General features: G+C 32.6%; 1 protein-coding gene across 3 annotated transcripts in view; it reads left to right on the top strand.

Annotated features, from left to right (window-relative positions):
- The window catches only part of LOC118186026 (lachesin-like), a 145306-nt gene that overhangs the window by 108742 nt on the left and 15572 nt on the right, over window positions 1-20992 (top strand). For all 3 annotated transcript variants that reach the window (XM_085815919.1, XM_085815920.1, XM_085815921.1), the window contains 3 exons: window positions 6987-7274; window positions 12427-12507; window positions 13293-13385. In XM_085815919.1, coding sequence (XP_085672045.1) covers window positions 6987-7274; window positions 12427-12507; window positions 13293-13385 — 462 coding nt within the window. The remainder of the gene's footprint in view (window positions 1-6986; window positions 7275-12426; window positions 12508-13292; window positions 13386-20992) is intronic.

Raw genomic sequence — 20992 nt, 5'->3', positions numbered from 1 at the left:
GCCTTCTATATCACCGGATCTGAATTCCATAGAACATGTGTGGGACATGTTGAGACAACGGATAGCAGGTGCTATCCGTTGAGACAACGGGTAGCAACTCGTGGAGGTTGCCACCTGGCACCCTCCACAACATGCATTACTACAGTAATGGGCGCTACTGCCGTAACAAGCGATCAACACTGTTGCCAACTTTCCTTGCCGTTGTCAAACATGCATTTCAGCTAGAAGGTATCACACTCGTTATTAGTGATATTTCTATTGTACTATCTTCCAACCGATTTGGTCTTTCGCGATTTGATGGTAACAGTATATATATTTTCTATGTCTTTTAGTGTTCGTTATGTGTGGTGATGTGTTCGCTATGTTTATTCCTTGTGTTGCTTATTATTTGAGCAGGAGTGTGATACCGGCATAGTAAAAAATTATTATACCTGTTTTCAGGCATCTTGTAATTGTAATTGTAATTTAATCATCATGTAGCTGTAACTTGATTGGTCTTCCTTTTAGCTAAGTAAAATGATTAATGTAATTTTTTATAAGGTCTATCGTTAACGATATCAGTTTTTTGTAGTTGTGATTTTATTCTATTAAAAGTCATACAGGTTTATTTATTTCATGTGTATTGAAAACTTATTACTGCATATTAAAATTAAATGTTTTATGCGTCTCTTGCTCAAACAGCTTATATACTTCTAGAAGCATAATAACTAATTGCCGAAAAAGTGATGTTGCTGAAAATTCCTAGTTACATCCTGAGTTTGATTCTGAAGGGAATATTTATTTTCATCGTATGCAACATAAATAAAACCAATTGTTTAAAAAATATGAACAAAGTTCTTTTGTCAAAATTGTCAACACCGAGAGCAGACTGAATATCTCTTTTGAATTCACTGAAGAGTTTTCTCACAAAATTTGGAAAGCCGACAGGTTTTAATTTGTTTACTGTATAACAGAGAATGTTCGAAAAGGTATCTGCAGGTTTATTTTATTACAGTTTGAGTCTGTGCGTATACATCTAATAAAATAAATTACATAATATTGTAATGTTGCGCGCTTCCAACCTGCACGCAACAATAGTGGTGACTGCTATGAACTGGAAAGTATACAAAGTCTTGAGAAGGGTTTAAATCCCTTTTTATTCAACTTTAGAAATCACAGATGCATGCTCTTGACGCTCACAAACTACGCCGACCCGGCGGTAAAATAAAAATAAGAAACTAAAAATGAATAATAACAAGTGACTACCTACGAGGCTCTCTAAACGTAACTAACCTAACCGCGTTCTAAAGTACCGCTGATAATTCAGCAAACTTCTGAATATTGCGTTGAAAGATTTAACTATCTGCCGAGGCAAGCACACAGGCCGAAACGCGTGGTTCTTCAATTTCTACCTAGCCACCTCCACGCTCGTGAAGCAAGAAAGCACACTTTCGAACTCGTTTCCCTTCTATTTAACTCAGATTACTTCCGCTGACAATTTTGAATACTTTGCGCGTTCTACTAAAATTTACATACTCTGGCATTGGCAATTCCAGGGAAGAGTAAGGCTTGACAGGAAAGATAGTTTAAACTTAAAATAAATGTTAGTTAAAATAAATATAAACCCTACAATATTATGAAAACGACTTCCGCATGATACGGATCTCATGGAGGCAAATTTCTTATTAATGAATCATTCATTATATTTTAATTATTAAAAAAAAATTCCATGCAAACTTTGCAGATTCAGTAGCTAACGAATACGTTTTAGAATCTAAGTAACCTTGGTATTTAGAATTCTCTTGTTGATAAATGTCCTTAGCTTCTTAAATTTGTTGTAATTTAATTTCGCTCCTCTCATTTCTGAAGACAAGTTATTCAGCGAAACCTCGGCTCGTCTCTGATTAGACGTATGCATACATAAAACATAACAAATACAAATACGAACAAAAAGGTCTTAAGACAAAACGTTTATGGAAAATTTCTGGGAAAAGCTTTATAAGAAGCTTTGAAGTAATATTCTTATTTGGTCTATATGATTATGAAAAGCTTCCATTGGATCTTTTCATCTTCTGCGAAAACATTAATTGTTTATGTAAAACAGCTGATTGTTGTCTGTCCCCTTTATAATTTCTCTGTTTTGGAAGGTGAATATCCAAATAGTTCGATTTTAAGAAAAACATACTAGAAATGTTAACAGAATCGACTCTTGTTATAATGGCCGCTTTATTACAATGACCAGTATGAAAAGCCTACAGTTGATGAGAGTCTAAAATAGATCAATTTTCGCAATAACTGTCATTCGTTATAACGTATGTTTTCTTCTGTGTGATATTAGAAGTTCAAATATATTTACTTATGAATCATATTGAATAAGATTTAATTATTATTTAAAAAATAATTAAGCAAAGAGGCTTAGATATTTTTTTCCAAAATTGTGCATACAAAAACTAGTAGGGAAATTAACGTGCGTCAGAAGAGTTATAAAGTACTCAAGTATGACCACTGAATAAAAAAAAAAAAAAAAATGGAAAAAAACTGTAAGAGTAGGAAACGTGAATAGAAAGAAAGAAGAGAAATTTTAATCTTTTTTTAAATTTTCTTCTGGAATGAACCATTATCATGAGATACAGTACAAAGTCCGAAATCCGGACGTCCATTATCCGAAATGATCTAAAATCCAGACCCTAAAACCAACAACAACGTCTTCCTCGTAGGCTTTACGCATGCGCATTTGATTTCTCCCTCCGCGCATAATAAAACATCTGGGGAGTCCCGATTCTTAATTTCACTTCGACACTAAATAAAAGTACATTGTTATTGAAGAAACAATCATTTTAGCATAAATTTGTACGATCAGTAATTTGGCTTCATTGCTGCGTATCTGCTTTGCACACATCTCAAACCGAAACATTCCACATAGATACATCGTTGATCTGACGCCAACTTGGCGAATTATTATTTATTATGCCTTCCTTTCATCACCGCATGTTTATCAAAACATGACAACTTGAATAATGACTCATGTAGCGATGCCTAAAGAATTTTTTTTTTTTTTTTATGTTAGCAATTGAATAATAAAGGAGTATGGTAACCTTTTATGTTGAAATTACGCTTGGCGATGATTACAGATTCAAGTTAAATGCGCTAAAAAGTGTTGACGAGGAAACATTTACCCAAAATTTCTTTCCATATGCTAAAAATAAATTTTGTTAATGATACTCATAGATTCAAAGATTACATTTAGGGCTATTTGAATTAAGAATAACTGATTTGTTATTCACCAGAACCGAATCGCAGAATTTAGGACCCACAGAGACTGCATCAGGCGGTAAGATATCAGGCGCCGGCCCTCAAATAAGGCTTAAGTTTATGTGAGAATTTATTTATTGAGAACTCGGATAAGCCTTAAGCATGTACAAGAAATAGACATAAGTATAATAAATAACTAATACAATTCAGGCTTAATTGTCTCGGTGCGCGACAGAAGCAAGATAAAATTTAAGAAAACAACTTGTCGTTAGTCGCCAAGCTCATGATGCATAGCCAAATAAGTATAGTGAAGGATAAATTTAATGATGATAACCGGTAATTTTAAAGGTTTTCGGATATCGCAAAACAAAGGTGAAATTTTCCAACTAATGGATTTAGTAAAGAAATGTGGAGAAGCGGTAATAAATGAAGATGATATAAAAGAAGTTTTTCATTGTGATCACAATGCTTCTCAATCATCAATCAATTAATGAATGGCGAATTCTGTACTATGGCTCAAGATCCAGAAAATATCGCTGCCGATAGTGAAGAAAGTGACAGAGAAGTTACTGAAAACGAGAAAATTTCGATTGACAAGTTAGTCGGAATTTTCGAAATAGCAGTTAGAGGACTTCAACAATGTAACTAAACAAGAGATTATGTCTGTCTGCAGAGTTAAAGAGAAAGTATTAGCACGAAAAAAGCAATTTAAACAACTTACACTGAAAGTAATGTTTAATAAGGTAAATAAATAAATATTAAGCTTTCTTTTTGTAAATTTTGATACCCTTTAGATCATAAATACTTCATTATTTCATAAATCACGATTTCATATTTTTAATTTTATAATTTCTACATGCCATCTTCCTAGATTTAAACTGATGATCTTAATATCCGGAAAAATCCCAAATCCGGAATCGAAGTCCCGACGAGTCCGGATTTCGGACTTTGTACTGTATATGTAAATAAATTAATTCTATGCTCAAGTTGTAAAACAAGAACTTGTAAATCTGCAATGCCCCAGAAGACTGCAATATGAAATCTTTTCCTAAAACTGGAATTTCTGGGAATTCTAGTGAACTTCAAGGGGGGCTGACTTCCTGTATCTTAATTTTTGCCGCCTTTGTCACGGACTGGCTTCAAGAAATTACGAACTTGTTCTCACAATAAAACCGAGTAACAGTCTAGCCGCGGTTATAGCTAATGTCTTGAAAGCTATCTTCTAGTCGGGAATCAAAACAAAAGCATACAGTTTTCTGTTTTGTATTCAGTGCTCTGCTTTCAAGAATATACATTCTGCATCATGTATGTATATTCTATAACATATACCGTCTTCTTTTAAATTTAAACGTATAAATGTACTAGCTCAGCAGAACATTCAAGGGTCTCCTAAGCTTTCAGGCCCCTATGCGACGGTATTCCTTGCATGCCCTTATTTACAGCACTGCTTTTGTCTTAACTCAAAAGATAGCAGGTAACTTAGAATAGAATCTCTCTCTCTCTCCATTCATTTTTTGCAGCACACCAATGGAAAAGTATAAAACGATTAAAGTGGCACTAAGGAGAATTGTGAGAATTTTAGAAACAGTATGAGGATATGGAATGAAACTGTAAAGGAAAAGCGTAGCTTTAAACAGGGAAAATTCCAAGATTTTCTGATCACGATGCCTTGATTATATAATTCTAGCCATCAAACGGAAATTTTCCCTGAATACAATTCGATAACAAAGTGAGAATTAGACGTATGGCTCTTTTAGAGTAGTAGTAGTAGCTCACGCGTTTGGTCCTTCAAAAAGTCTACAGGAGCTCTGCAGTAGGAGTCATTAGAACTGGCACGGTCACAACCAGGATGATTACTTTTAGTACCTTCAGGAACGAGAAATCTAGCCCTTCTTATGAATTCATTGCACATCCTGGAAAATAAGCCTTTAATATGTGGGAGAAAGCTTTTCGTTCCCTAAAAGTCTCGACTTCTGTCCAAGGTTTAAGTCCGAGCGAAAGACAAGACAACATTTAAAAGTTAGAATCGGCATATATTCACTATTAAAATAAAATTTGACTGCTGAAATTGTGGCTGACTTACATAAAAGAAGTGCTGGAACCCTTTTATTTAGGGCCCCAATGAGCTCCAGCTAAAATATCTCAAAACTGGGAAGTACCGGAGCCGGGCTCTGGCGCAGTTTAAGCTCTGCCTATAATAAAACTAAAAATACAAAAAAAAAAAAAAAAAAACAAGGGGTTAGCAAGAGTTAGTGGAACAGCATACTGGTAGTTTACGAACTCCACGAGAACGTAGAAAACCTTAGCAAATCCTTTTGGGCAACCGTTTTAATCTGAAACCTTTCAGACACTCCCCCCCTTTTTTTTTATGTCTGCAGCATGAATTTTTTGCTGCTCAGGACTGCCCAAAAGCGACGGATTATTTTTCAAAAATTTTACTTTCTCGAATAGCCGTTTCAACGCGTGCTGTCCTATATCACATATTTTATTCTTTCCAGAGAAGAAATTATGACTTAAAAGAAAAATCATGGGATTTGTTTTTAAAATTAGTGTCTTATTCTCCATTATTTTTTATCAATGTACTAGTAAAAATCATAACAGAGAAGGTTAAAGAAAACCAGAACTTATGGCTCATCCCTGAAACAGTTATTGCATGCTGAATTTCAGTACCTCGAAGACAGATGGAGAAACATTTTTCTCAGAAACTTTAATTACCCACACTTACACAGAACATGAAAACATACTGAGTTGGTGCACAGGTTAGTGGATATCACTTTTCCTGTTAATATGAAACCTTCTCCTTCCTCAGGCAATCACTTTTTTATAATATTCCATTGCCATGTATAATTTCAATTAGATTCATTTCATGTATGGTTTTCTGCTATAGGCATTGATATTTAATTTTACAGTTTGCATTTACGTGCTATGGTTTGGTTTAGTTTATAATGGTTAAGCTTATTAGGGATATCTGCTAAGGGGAGGGATACTTTGTGGAGGACTTTCTAACGGAAACTGCCTCGTAGACACGTTACATACAGGGAAAACCCACGAAAATGACCTTACAGCCAGTCCGTTCGCCTGAATCGGAACTATCAGTGTTCAGCGATTTTACCGTACGACCGCTGGCCGGCTTTATATGTTAGGACACTATGTATTCCCCCAAATAAATTCATTAAGTTTTGTTCAACAGTTGATAAATCAGTATTTATATGTGGTGTATGAATAGCTATACACTTGTGTGCAAAATTATTGTACATTGCTATGCATACAAATCTAAAATTATTTTAAGTAGGTTATAAAAATTTCAGTAAATTAATGCATAATAATACTTAAAACAATTTCTTACATCAACTAATATTTTTTTAACTTAACTCAGATTAATCAAAAAGTACATTTATGTCTCTTCCTTATGCGTCATTATCTACATGCGTAAATTATTTATAAAACAGAGTTCCTCAAATTATGGGTGCACTACATTATATTTGTAAGTATATTTTTCTGAAAAAATATTTAAATTGATATTCAGAATGAATGTAAAATTGAATCCCTTTTGATGCATACATTTTTATATTTTTATTTATGTGGTACAAAATCTAAAAACTTTAACAAGCTCTGTTGCAGAATCTAACATATATTATATATTTCTCAGACATAATTACAATTCTTGTCAGCTAAGCAAACTGATAAATAAATAAATCTATTTGAGGTTTAAACTGAAAGTTTATTTGTGATTTAGAAAGCCTTTTCTTTTCCAGTTCCTCCTATGATCTGGATCCCCAACCAGCTTGTTGGTGCTCCGGAAGGGGATGATATAGCATTAGAATGCCACACAGAAGCTCATCCGGCGGCGACTAATTTTTGGGTTAGAAGCGATCATGTGGTAGGCACATCAGATGACAAATATGAAACATACCTGATAGCAAATGGATATAAAGTGCATATGAAATTAGTCATAAAAAATCTCAATAAGGATGATTATGGTGTTTACAGATGCGTGTCTAAAAATGCTCTTGGAGAAACAGCGGGTTCTGTAAATTTGTACAGTAAGTACTCTTTCTGAATTCAATATAAAGCTTTCGGTTTAAAATAATAAATGTGCAAGTATTTATATTCACAAATTAAAACAATCACATATAAGACATCTCTAATTTAAAGCGATTATATTAACATTACTCAGCATGTGTAATATAGAACAGCACATGATAATTTGTTTCGTTTATTTGGACTCCATTTAATGTGCTAAATTTTTTCTCATAGCAAGATAAATCGAATTTATCTGATCGCGTAAATCAAAGGCTCTCAACCAAGATACAATTGCCTGCTAGGAGTGTATCTCATAGTTTTCAGAGAGGGAAGCGTGGTCACTCTGACTCCGTCTTCTTCCGGGTGTGCCGTTAAAAAATAATCTAAATAAATGTATATGTATTTTTCTAGTTTTGGAAAGAGAGGGAAGGTTATGATCTAGCAATGGTGAAACGGGGTTACATAGGCAAAACAGGATAAGAACCAATGGTGTAGCTTCAGATCTCCATATGATAGCCTCTTTGCGGGCTATCATACCTAGCAACGCGCGCGTTACATTTTGTTTACATTTGTTGTCTATAACCATTTTGTCTGTTACATTTTGTTCACATTTGTTGTCTATAACCATTTTGTCTTACATTTGTAGTCTATAACCATTTGATACATTTGAATTTGTTGTCTATAACCATTCTGGCGTCACTTCTTCACTTTTTAAATCTGTCGTGGACTCATTTTGTTCTTTTTCCTGTGATCGTAATGCTTGAAGATATGCATATTGTAAAAAAAGAAAAAGAAAAATAGTTTAGAATTAAAGTATATTAGTAGTAATAAAGTTTTCTTGGACTACGAGATTTAAACATATTTCCGAAATATTTAAGCCGCATTTCATCTAAGTTTATTTTTAAAAAATTAAATTATATTTCTATTTAATTGATCTTACTGTTTTATTTCTGGCATTGTAAACTGCTTACACCAAACATTTCAGACAGTATTGAAGGTTTTTAACAAACTCAATGTTTTAAAGCAGCTGTTCATGTTGAAATTTGATTTAAAGGAAGGAAAGATAAAATTGAACTATTTTGTTAACAAAAATTAATTTTTTTAAAAATTTCTCCAAACGCAGTGCATATTTGTAGCAATATTTTATGCCCTTTTCACAAGTAATAAACCTTCTTTGGTTAATTTTTTGTAAGATGGAAAAGTAATGAATGTTTTTAAATCATGATAAAAGTTTATATCCAAATCGTTTTTAATAAAACTGTATGAAGGTTTCTTATTTCTTAGTGCATATATCCTAATTTATAATTTATTCTTCAGTAGGGTAAAGTATGAAACATCGGCATTCTATAAAATGCCTACACATTGTATACAATGCCGGACGTTTTTAGGCAAAGTATGAAATATGAGAAGTATTACATACATTACCTAGGCACTGTATATAATACCTAGGAATTCTATAGAATGACAAATGCTGTTTAGGCAAAGTATGAAAAAAAATGTCCTGATGAGGTTATTATGTAAATGATGTGCATTTATCAAAAATATAAATGTTATTCTGAAAACATAATGAGAGTGCCATTAAAAAAAAATATTCAAAATGCGTAAAGAAAAATGAAAGTTGTACAAAACATAATTTATGCTTTCTTTATTGGGAAACAAAATTTTTATATAAAAAATAAGAAATTAACCTATTTGTTACAGCATGGCAGGCTTGAATGACATTTTGAGTTACATTTCATTACATTTTTCAAGCAAAGACATTTCATATTTTGGCACTTTGTTTTACATATACATTTGACGAATCCTTGGCCGCTGCCACTGGACTGACCAATTGCAACTGACTGCAAGCAATTGCAACTGACCGGAGAGGAATTTCGTGGTCAAGAATATCTTCAATTCTAAGCAAGTGCTTAGGGCATAAAGTGAATTGTGATCTCACATATACTTGTTTTAAAATTCCTTCAGAAGTTCCAAGTCGATAGAAACGATCCTCTGTCATACTCATTACAGCTGTCAATATATTGCGCGAATTACGTCGCCCCTTGTCGACGTCAGGAATAGGAACGCGCACAGTAGCTTTCAAAAAAAGCAGTGGGAAATGTTTCTTCCGAATTCATTTCCATTTTTTATGGCTCGTATCTCGAGATTTATTTTAGAGTTTATTTTAGCATTTTCAGTTTTGAAACAAATATTCCACAAAATATCCATTTCATCATGTTTACTGCATGGCCACAGAAGGTATGAATTTTTTGACGACACATTTTGCATGCAAGTGCATCACTTGTTTCCTTTAAACACACTCAACATGTATTAGAAACGAAAATCTCTTCGGTAAGCATGCCTTCATTATGTTGGTTTAGTCCATTATCGACTATAATCTTATACATGTTTTTTGAAACAGGCTCTTTTTCTTGCATCATCTGATTAGTTTCGCCTTTTCCCATTGTTTGGACGCTTTCTGTTACTTTTTCTACCTGCTTCTCTGTATTTATGTCTTTTAAAACATCTTCGAGTAGAAAAGACGTAGTAAGCCCTAATTTAGGTTTGCAGCCAAAAAGAGCTTCGTATGGTGTTCTTTTGATCCCAGAATAACAAGCTCTATTTTTCTTAAATTGTACGAAACGCAGTCCTTCATTCCAGCAGTCAGATTTATTATCTTGCATCCTAGTACAAAGCATATTTTCGATATCTTGATTAGCTGTTTCCATACTACCTTGCCTTTGTGAATGGCAAGGCTTCCCATGGACGATCTTCAGTGCTGGCCAAAACTCCTTCAAGCAGGTCACCACATTATTGGCAAATTCCCTACCATTGTCAGACTATAATATAGATGGCGCTCTAAGCAACGAGAATATGTCCACTAGACAAAAAGAGCTTCAGCTCAAGTTAAAGATCAGTTAAAGATTTGAGAATCACAAATTTTGTGAGATGATCTTGGTACACCATAATAAATTTGTATTCTGTACCTGGCTGAGACTGAAAGTCAATAAGATCCATCTGACAACGGGAATTAAATTCAATAAAAAAAAAAAATAAAAAAAACATAGGATTCGCAGCAATGCCCTGTTTAATACCTTTCTGGGCAAGGTTCACAAAGGTGGATGTACAGTTCAATATCATGACGTGTATGTTTTTGTATTTGGTTGAAAGTTCTTTCAACATTCTATCACGTCCTCCGTGTCCAATAGACAATGAGCTTCTTGAAGTATGTAAAATAACTCAGAATCCATGACGTAATACTAAAACCTTCTTTAGCAGGATAAATGAGTTCACTTTTGTTTTCCACAATCATCACATCGTAACTATCCAACAACCAATAGTCCCAGGTATCCTTCTTAGTAGTCATTTTGGCTTTTTGTACATGATTTATTAACTTTTGGTAAGTAGTTTCGGTTAAGAAAACAGTATATTTTGCAGCGTTAACTCTATTTTTTCACAGTTCATCGTCGAATCGTTGTTTCCTGTCTATAGACCATGACTCCTTTTCTAATACTACAGCTTGCTCCTCCATTTTCATGTAGCACAGTAAAAAAACTAATTTCCGTTGAACAAATTTAATTAAAATTGCGTATTTTGACACTCCCGTACAAACCGCAAAGTGCAACTGACAAATTCTGAGCTTGAGGTGCGCGTTAAAAGTCACGTGCCTTGCCATATTCGAAACGAATCGGAGATGTATTTTATACTTTGCCATTTTCACATTTTAGGGAAATGTGTGAAATCTAAATCGTTTCATACATTGCCGGCTAGTTTTAGGCATTATATACAATGCCTAGGCATTCCATAGAATGCCGGATTTCAAAGTTTGCTGGGTAACATATAGATAACGGATACTAACCACTTGCAAAAATGTAGGGTGTTTCTGAAGCTCAGTTCCTAGAAATTTCCAAGCAGAGCTATCAGCCAGAAATATGTCTTCAATGTTTATGCAGCTATCCCGTGCGATATTGTTTGGTCCGATTCAGTTGTTTGATTGATACAATCATTGTCGTAGGACTGTTTTCGCAAATATGGAAGATGCTAACTGCAATCAGATTATTTATGTTGCTGTTATTACTATCTCACTTATTTGATGTCATCAGAACAAGCTCATGAATTATTACCGTGACAAGAAGTATAAGAATGCGTCTGTCATTGTCCACAGCCTTGAGCATCATAAGGGTGACAGCCCAACTTTATGCTCAGTTCAGCCTGAATTTTGAAGAAAGCAACCTGGGGCTGGATCCGAGGGTCTCCTACCCCCCCTCTCTCTCTTACCTTACCACCAACCTCTTCAAAGGACTTTCGGCTCGCCACATGTTTTGAGTCCCACCATGCTGCACAGATACTATACATTCTCAAGTATCCATACCTTCTCCAGGCCCTTTGGTAACGCAGTCAGCGTCGCTTACCACTTTTCAGTCTGGGCGGGAGATTATGTAAAAAGAGGATGTGAAAACTCCAGAAATTGTCGAAAGGTATTCTGTTCCCACATTTAAAAAAAAAAAAAAAACTGTTTAACTATGGCATAACCACCCAATTTGCGAATGTAGCCATGCCATAAATAAGCGGATGGGGGAGGGAAAAAAAAAAAATGAGTACGCCTAAAACAATTTTTTTTTCATTGGAATAATAGTATTTAATAAAATGTTATTTGAAAAAAAAAGTGAATTGCAATACTGATGAAATTTTAAAAAAATGATTTAAACGCATAGAACTTTGAAACATTCCTTGTAATCCCAGTATGGCAGGTGTAGTAGAAATGTTCTTAACACTAATCATGCTGCCAGTTCAAGATTATCAATGGAATTTTATTTAATTTGCCGTTGTTGTTGTCTTGTCTATATAACATGGAACAATGGTTGCCAGAACCTAATTTAATTTCCCGCAAAATAATTAAATAAAAGTATCTGACAATTAAAATCTTGTGAACAAGTATATACCTAGAGTAAGAAAAAAGATGCAAAGAAAATCATACCCGATTCCAGCTTCTTTCATCATCGGAGAGAAGCGCAAATATTTTAAATGCGACTATACAAATTTTGTAGTTTTCTCAGCAATTATTATGCGGCTATACGGACACAGGATCTTAATAAGCAGCAACTTCAGAAATTTCTCTATTCATTTAGTTAGAAATCTGTTGTCAAAATTGAAAAAAGATAACACTCATATTAATAATTTGTTCCCTTTCAGAAATTAAAGCAACCAGTGCTTTTAACAGAAACATTCCCTTAACATCCCCAACTTCTGATCAAACTGTGTACAAAGTAGCAGGTAAGTGTTTTACATCTTGTATGCTGCCCAAAATGTAGTATATGATTTCTAATTAGTTAGTATTTCCCTGTAGAGTGCTTTATATGACTTAAGGCATATAACATATCTTATAGCAGCATTTGTTAAGTCTGTCGCAATATACAAAGGCATATAACATATCTTATAGCAGCATTTGTTAAGTCTGTCGCAATATACATGTTAAGATATATAAATTGACTTCTGTATTAAACTATATTTCAAACTGATAAAAGTAAGACTGCATGCTTATACATACTGTGTCTGAATAAAAAATTTACACATAATTGAAAATTACACATTAATTATTTTTTAAATAAATTTATTTAGGTTTTACAGAAAATTATTAAAACAGGAAATTGTGATCCAACATTATATTTGAAATTTACTAACACATTTTTGTGACAGGAAAAAACCCATATTTTCTGCCATAGTTTCAATTTAAGGATTATTTGGAGCACATTCCCATAAGAAAAGGGATTTTAATTATAAAGCTTCTTTCATTATTTGAAGAAACAACTGCAATGACTTTTTTTTGTTCATTACCTTATGAACAGATTTTAGATGGAAAATTCTTTATTAAGATACATTTTATTAGCAACACAGTATTCAGTTTTACAAATCAATAATAAAGCCTAATAACGAAACAAATTCAAAACTATTAACATTTCAAAACAAAAACAAAGCTCAATATCTTCATAATTTATGTAATGTGCTTTTTAACATTTTGTGTAATGATTTTTGCTATTAAAGAAATTAACTATACATAGAAATAGAGGTGGAAACTATGGGAAATCCTGGAATTCATGACAACCTTTCTCTTCAAGAAGAGGAAACAGAAATCAGTGTTGGACATAGCACAGGTACTCAAGTTTCAATTATGATAATACCATATATATTAATAAATGATATACCTGTGAATGTAGAGAAAATTGTTTTAATTTTATTAAAATTATTCTAAAAAAATATCAGTACGTCAATAAAAACTTCCATATCCCAGAATTTATATAGTAGTTAATATCAGCTCTTTATGCTGAAAATTATATGCTTGTGCACTTTCACAACTCTTTAAAGTTAAAAAAAAAAAATATTGGTTAAATTTGCTTCTACGAATGGTAGTTTTTATTTTGAGATCAGATTTTATAAAATATCCACGATAGAACAGTTTTTATTGCAAAACATTCATACGCTTAGTGCTCTACTGCACAGCAAGCAGTACGAAAAGATGAAACAAGTAGAAATTTTTGTATATCAAAAGGGCTTAAAAAAATTGCACCTGCTTGCTTCTACTGCACAGCAAGCAGCACTAAAGATAAAATAGGTAGAAATTTTTGTATATTAAAAGGACTAAAAAAAAAATTTTAGAAACACAAATCTTGGGATTAAAAATGGCTGTTTGCTGAAAAACAGACTACAGTCAAAAGTCGTTAATCCGGACTCGTCGGGACTTCCGCGATTCCGGATTAAACCTTTTTGATTTTGAAGTTATATCGTTTTGTAATTTTTACGTTAAAATTTTATGCGATAACTTAAGGCTTCTTTAGTAGTGTTAGCTGTTTTACATGATGTAACTATTTTACACAGGAACTACAGTGTCAAATGTACTTTTTGGCAATAGCTTTCAAACATTCCTCTTCTTTGCAAATATTTTTTTTCAATTTTGCAGCTCAATGCGCAAAATTTTTTACCACTAAGGTCTCTTGTTCATGTTACCTTTCTACTTTCATATTATATTTAATTTATATATAATATATAAAGGATTAACATCTTTAGTCTTTGCAAAAACACAAAGTAACATTTTTATTACTTTCTACTCATACAACTTGCATACAAAATCAATACTGGTAGGATTACAATAGTAATATTTTATGGAAACTGAGGAATCAAAGTAATGCAAAGCACAATGCTGTTATATTTGATACATTCCGGCTGTAGCATTAATTGTATTCAAATATATTATTAAAGTACTACCATTCTTTACAAATTTAAAACCTCTCTGGAGCAAATGCTTCTAAAATGTGTTCCTCATTTGAGAAATACTAACTTTAATTAAAAAGATGCTTTAAAGTAATCTAAACGAAGTATTTAAATCTAACATTTAGACATAAATTACTCTTAAAAACATTTTAAGTACATGACCATAATATATCGTCGTAAAAACTATAGGTACAAAAATCTGCAACGAGCTTTAAAAACATCCTTTACCCATTTAATTAAACAGTATTTGCTTCCCTTATGAATTCTGTATGTTTCTTGTTTGGCTCAAATCCACACCTGTGCAGTTTTAGAACAGTTCTGCAATAACCACATGTGAAATCTTATGACATGACTTACTTCAAAGTGTTAAGATTATTTAACCCTCTGAGGAGTATGATTTTTTGGATCCACTTATGAACAACTGTATTTCAACAGCATTTATTAGCTAAATCGGTAGTTATCTTAGTGTCTGTTTTTGTAAACTTTCATCAAAATATTTAAATCACGAAAGAAAATACTTTAAATAATAAGGTAGTGCAGTAGGTAGTTTGAGATCGCCAACTGTCAAGAATTCAGCGATTCTGAATCATCAGATAACATGACTTATAAAAATTATATGAATATTCTTTATATATATATTTCTTTTTATGATGCGTTTTGCATAAAGAGTTCTGAATACAATACTTCCGAATTACAAAGTAATTCAAAGCTTCGAAATGCCAAAACATATACTATATTTTCTGCATTTAAAACCATGCTACAGATTGTCCTGTTGTGACTGATTGAAGTGTTGTCAGTGCAATGCAAGACTTTTGTCATATCATCTTAATTTAGCATTTCTTAAGTTCCAATGATTAGAAAATGTCACTTTTTACTGGATATCTGAAAACTTAGCATTTGTAGCTTTCATCATCACAAAATTTGATAGTTGACTGTACATTATGTCAGAATTTTTTAAATACTTGAAATACATGTCTTTTCTTGGTCTTTGAATGCTCAATAGATCAGATTTTATATTAAAATATTTCTAGAATTTCTTGGATGGTCAGTTTTTAAAAAAGCTATTTTACATCTACATTTCAGCTGGCATACAATTTTGATATCCATTGAATGATTGAGAAACTGGGCAAAAGTAGAAATGCTATCATTTACTAAAATAATTTTGATAAGATTATTAATACACACAAATAAATAAATAAAAAGCCATTTCAAATGAGAAAGTTACGAAACTGTGAATCTGCTATGCTGTTAACTGAACTTCCTCAGAATCTTAATTCTTTCTCCAATACCAATAATTCTTCTACTCTCATACCAACAAAAGAAAACCAACATACCATTCCAAATAACTGTCTAAAATTTCACTTATGGTTTAGGTCAGAGAAATGCTACTCCATCCACACGCAACACATGGAGGTAAGAATAAAAAGAGACATCATATTCTTGCATCACGTCTGACACAGTGCTACCAAGCTCTCGTCTCAAAAAGCGTTTTTTTTTTTTTTTTTTTTGTTTGTTTGTTTTTTTTACACATCCAGAGAGCATGTTAACAGTTGTTTGGTAGTACTTCCACACATATCAAATAGCAGGCACACTTGCGCATAAAAGAAACACGCAATATTGGATGGGTAATACAATTTGTATATTTAGTGACATTTACACAAAAATCACATCGTAATTATTTTTCATTAACTTGCAACGTCGATTTTAATTATGAATTTTTTTATAAAATTCTAAGCAACTGGACAACAAAAAGCGATTTCAGCAAAATATTTGTGTTATGTATGATAAATGCCTTAAGGTACCTATGGTTAAGGCTTAGAGATACTGAATGCTCTGCCAAAATATATTTACTACAAAATTTGAATTTTATAATGAATATATGCAAAAATATGTTTTGAGTCAAAAGTTTGAAAGTTGACCGGCGGTACAACTGTTGTACCGTGAAATTTAGTTGCTTTTAAGCCGGCTATGTTACAACATGTCGTACCAGCGTTTCTCTCTCCCTTTTAGAGTAATCGCTTATCTTTAGATCCTCTAGGTGGTCCAGTTTCCTGTTCAGAGAAGCCCCTGACTAGGCACTGTGTTCCGTTTCTTATCTGATTGGCTACGTTTTGGCGAAGACGTCTTCCGCCAATGTAGTACTTGAAAATAAAACAGATGCTATCTCTCTGTCAAACATTAGAGCATTTTCTCGTGATTTCAGTGTAACTTTTTTCATGCTCTTATTTAGTTCCTATTATGGTACCTCGTTTCAAAGGTCTCAGTCAGAACGAAATTAATAAGTTGCTTAGAGATTCAGAAGGGAAAACTTTTGTTGACACAGATTCACACTGTTCAGATACAGAAGAAATATGTTTTAATCAATCTTTTAATGAAGATAAAGTTGCAGATGACTTCAAAAGCAACGCTAATGATTTATTTGAATGGAGACAGCCAAATGAACATGGCAAAGCTAACATACTGATCTTTATTGGTAATCCTGGTATAAGGACTAAATTTTCGGAAACTCTCATCTTGCTGTTACTTCTTTTTAATTTCCAGATGAATAGTGTAAAATTTTAACCTGAGAAACTATCGATATGCTTCTCAAATCTTAGAGTTGAGGCCAAATACGAGTATAAGGGAAAAAAGAAAGCATGAAAGCGACTGGACGCCAATTATATCTGATGAGCTTCAGAAATTTTTTGAATTAGTGTTACTCATGGGACATACTGAAAAAGACAGCATTCGAGATTACTGGTCCACAGGCAATTTCATTGACACACCAATTTTTCACATAATGTTTCACACATAAAAGGATACTTTATGAAAAACTTGTTATAAACAATTTTCTTAATTTTGCTTTGAAAATATTCCTGGCTAATCGTTTTGATCACTGAAAGAAATATGAAAAACAGTGCTACTTTGGTAGACGGTTGCACGGATTTTGGCGATTTTTTTTCGGCGAGCGATACGACTTATGGTAAACCTATTGCTGGACAAATTATTTATGGTAACCGATACTTCGTTGTCACTTTATTTTAAAAATAATACGTTTTATTATAAAATTTAAATATTATTTACGGCTTCTGAATATTAAAAATCACTTTAATTGTGAATTTTTATTTTAAATAAAAATTTTATGATATTTTATGTAATTTTATGTTGTGGATGATATAATTAATGACGTCACCTTACTTTAAAATGAATTGGTTTTTAATATCTATAAATTTAATCTAATGTTTTAAACATTTATGACTGCCAAATATTAAAATAGTTTCATTTTGCATTTTTTTGAAAAATGATTTTATTATGTATGATTATTTAAATAATTTTAATTCTATGCGTGATGTAATCAGCTTCCTGATTGATTGCAGAATATTTGTGCATTAACGAGCTGTAAACAGGTATGATTGGTTACTGAATATTTGTGCATTACCGCGCCATTTTAAAATTTTATTATAGATCTTTTCGAATTCCTTAGATTTCATAGCGAACGGTTATGTCCCTTTCAAAGATGAAATGTTGTTATTGGAAATATTTTAATTCAATTAAACGTTGGCGCAATGTTTTTATTCTTTTTTTTTTTTTTTTTTTTTTTTTTTTTCTATATGAAAGTAATAATTTAACCTTATGTTAGTATTTTATACTCGTAGTAAATGTATTTATTTACATTTGCCTGCCATCTTAAAAAATGACGTTTTCAACAAAAAATTTAATGCATTATTTTTTTAAAGTTTCGAATACTTTACTATGCGTAAAATACGTACAAACAGCGTTTTCAAGATGGCTGGCGATTGTAAAAACAGCGCCAAAGTAAATCGCCAAAAATCCGTGTAACCGTCTACCTAAGTAGCACCTAAAAAACATATTTCCCACAATGTAAATGTCAACACCCTGTATGCCCTTATTATTTTGAAAGCATGAAAGATTAATCATATAACGATGGTTTTGAAAGAAATCCTCCTGTGAAAGAAAATTTACGTAGACTTCTTTATAAGCATTTTTAAAACTGTTCTGAAAAATATTTTTGATAAATTTATATTTTTTAAAAATTTAAATCATAGATTAAAATTCTCTTCAGCAAATATTAAAAAGCCTCAAAGTTATCTATCTCTCTACGGACACCACGAAAATGCAAAGATTTAAGAAATTATCAGACTTCACTGCAGGTTATGATATTTCTTTCGCAGTATGAAGCAAACTGCATTGATGGAACACAGAAAAAATATTTTTATTTAACACTCAAAATAGCGACATACAAACCAGAGAGAAAAGAGAAAACGATCATCTAACATTAAAAAAAAAAAAAAAAAAAATACATTCTTCGTGCGAGAGCCATACATGGCTCTCGAGCCTGCGTTACAAACATTTCCGTTAACATACACATTAAAGTTTATTTTTTTTTAAATTACAATATTTTACTAACAATATTAAGCCGTTACAACCTCTTCCCCAACGGATATACTTTTATCGAAGGGAAAAGTTCTGTAAAATTCGAAAGTTTTTGAGCTTAAAGAGAAAAGGTAACTTTTCTCAAAAGTTTCCAAACTTCAGGCGAAAAATTTTAAGTTTAAAACAAATACTTTTACACCACATTTAAATAGAAAGAAAATGGAAAACGTTCAAATACATTTAAATAATAAAATAAATTTTAAATTTGGTTACATACAAAGTTAATTCTACTCAGAACATCTACGTTCTTCTGCAAAGATCCTTTGCGATGAATGACCTTAAAATTATAAGGTTGTAATGAAAGTACCCAACGCATCAACCTAGAGTTACATTTGGCGTTGGATTGTAGCCAGACTAAAGGGTTATGATCAGTTTGAATCAATTCTTGCTGACCATCCAGATAAAAATGCAGTTCCTTGATAGCATAGATGATGGCAGTGCACTCCTTTTCAGAAGTACAACAATTCTTTCCAAATTTAGTAATTTTTTTTGCTTATATACAAGATAGCATGCTCACGTTGTTCATCATCAAAAGAAACAATATCAGATAATGCACTAAAACCTTCAGCAACAGCATCTGAAAGTTCAAGATTATTAAGTTTTTCAGTCAGCATCTTTTCTTGCAATTTAAATTCGTTTTGAAACTTTAGCTATTGTCTCTTTTGCTCTTCTAGTAACTCCTTTACCCTCATTTCGTGGCTTTCTTGCAGTTCCTGATATATTTTTACTAAAATTTCTTTGCTTGCATTACTTTTTAAATCAGGTGAATCGGAAGGTTGCTTTTCAACTTAGGGTTGCAAATCAACTACATGTAAATCATTTCTACATCAACTAGCTGTGAATCATGATTATTTAAGTAAAAGTATCACCTTGAAAGTCTTCATTATCTAAGAATGGCTGGATTCATGAACTGGACTGACAAATATCTTAGCACTTTCTTCTAAATTTGAAAATACTTCTTTGAGCATGGAGCTGTAGTCTCAACGACATTATTTCCTGCAGAGATTGTTTCAGTGCTTGAAATAAGGAAGACTTTACCGTTTGGTAACTTTCTCTTTTTTAAACGCAGGATTTGGCTCAAGTTCTTTTTGATTCACTGAAGCACAACGAAGGTATTCACATTTACTGGGATCAAGATTACACTCACAACCAGCATTGGCTATAATTAAAGCTGTATATGGATATTCTAAAGTATAGGAATTTCTTCTTATATGCTTCCTTATACAATCCTTACTTCCTTTAGAGCTAGGGTCTAAATTATTTAACAAAATTGAATTTGATATGTCAGGATTAGTGTTTTCTGATTTCTGATGCCAATTTTTTTCCCAGTTTTATTTGTATGGGCCCCTTCTTCGGCATTTAAAACTCCTTGAAGAAAGTTAGGATGTGTGGGCTGGATTTGCAAAGCATTGGGTTCATCACTGACTTTAGTAGAGTGTAATGGCTCACTGAGATTTTCTAGCATTACAATTTTCTTTAACTGATGTCAAAAGTTTCATAAAACTGTCAACGGAATGTGCTTTTTGACGAACAATCGAACAACTCAATTCATCAAAAATACTTCTTTTAACCTCAGCAGGACTGTTTTTGGTGTTTTTAACACCCAAATGACCAGAAGTTCCTTCGTGGCACATCTTTATAATTGACGGCTTGAATTTTTCCATGTATAACAAGGTGTCTTTCAAGCCCATTTTATTCATCGTTTTTTAACTAAAAGCTCTTTTCTTGTCAGACTATAGTTCTCATTTTTGCATTATCTTCTTGGATGATTTTAGACAGTTCCTTATCAGTAAGCTGAAGTTGTGCAACTTCTTTTGAGTCAATGGTTACCAATTTCATGAGAGCTTCATCTTCCGTATTTAGTTCCGGTAATTTAACTTCTTCAAAGACATCTCTGGATGCTTTATTTTCTTCCTTCATCGGTTCCAAGATCTTCTCTTCAGTTATTTCTCTTTTCCTTTGAGCTCTAGTAGAGACAGCATTAACTTGGTGAGGACAACTATCAGGCTCCTTTCCTTGTTTATTCAACAGTGCAAAAGTTCGATTGCCTAATAAATAT

This window comes from Stegodyphus dumicola, chromosome 4 (assembly GCF_044657685.1).
Source record: "Stegodyphus dumicola isolate Sdum_Otavi_A_Nest chromosome 4, ASM4465768v1".
Classification (NCBI taxonomy): domain Eukaryota; kingdom Metazoa; phylum Arthropoda; class Arachnida; order Araneae; family Eresidae; genus Stegodyphus; species Stegodyphus dumicola.
This window is presented reverse-complemented; position numbering and strand designations above follow the sequence as displayed.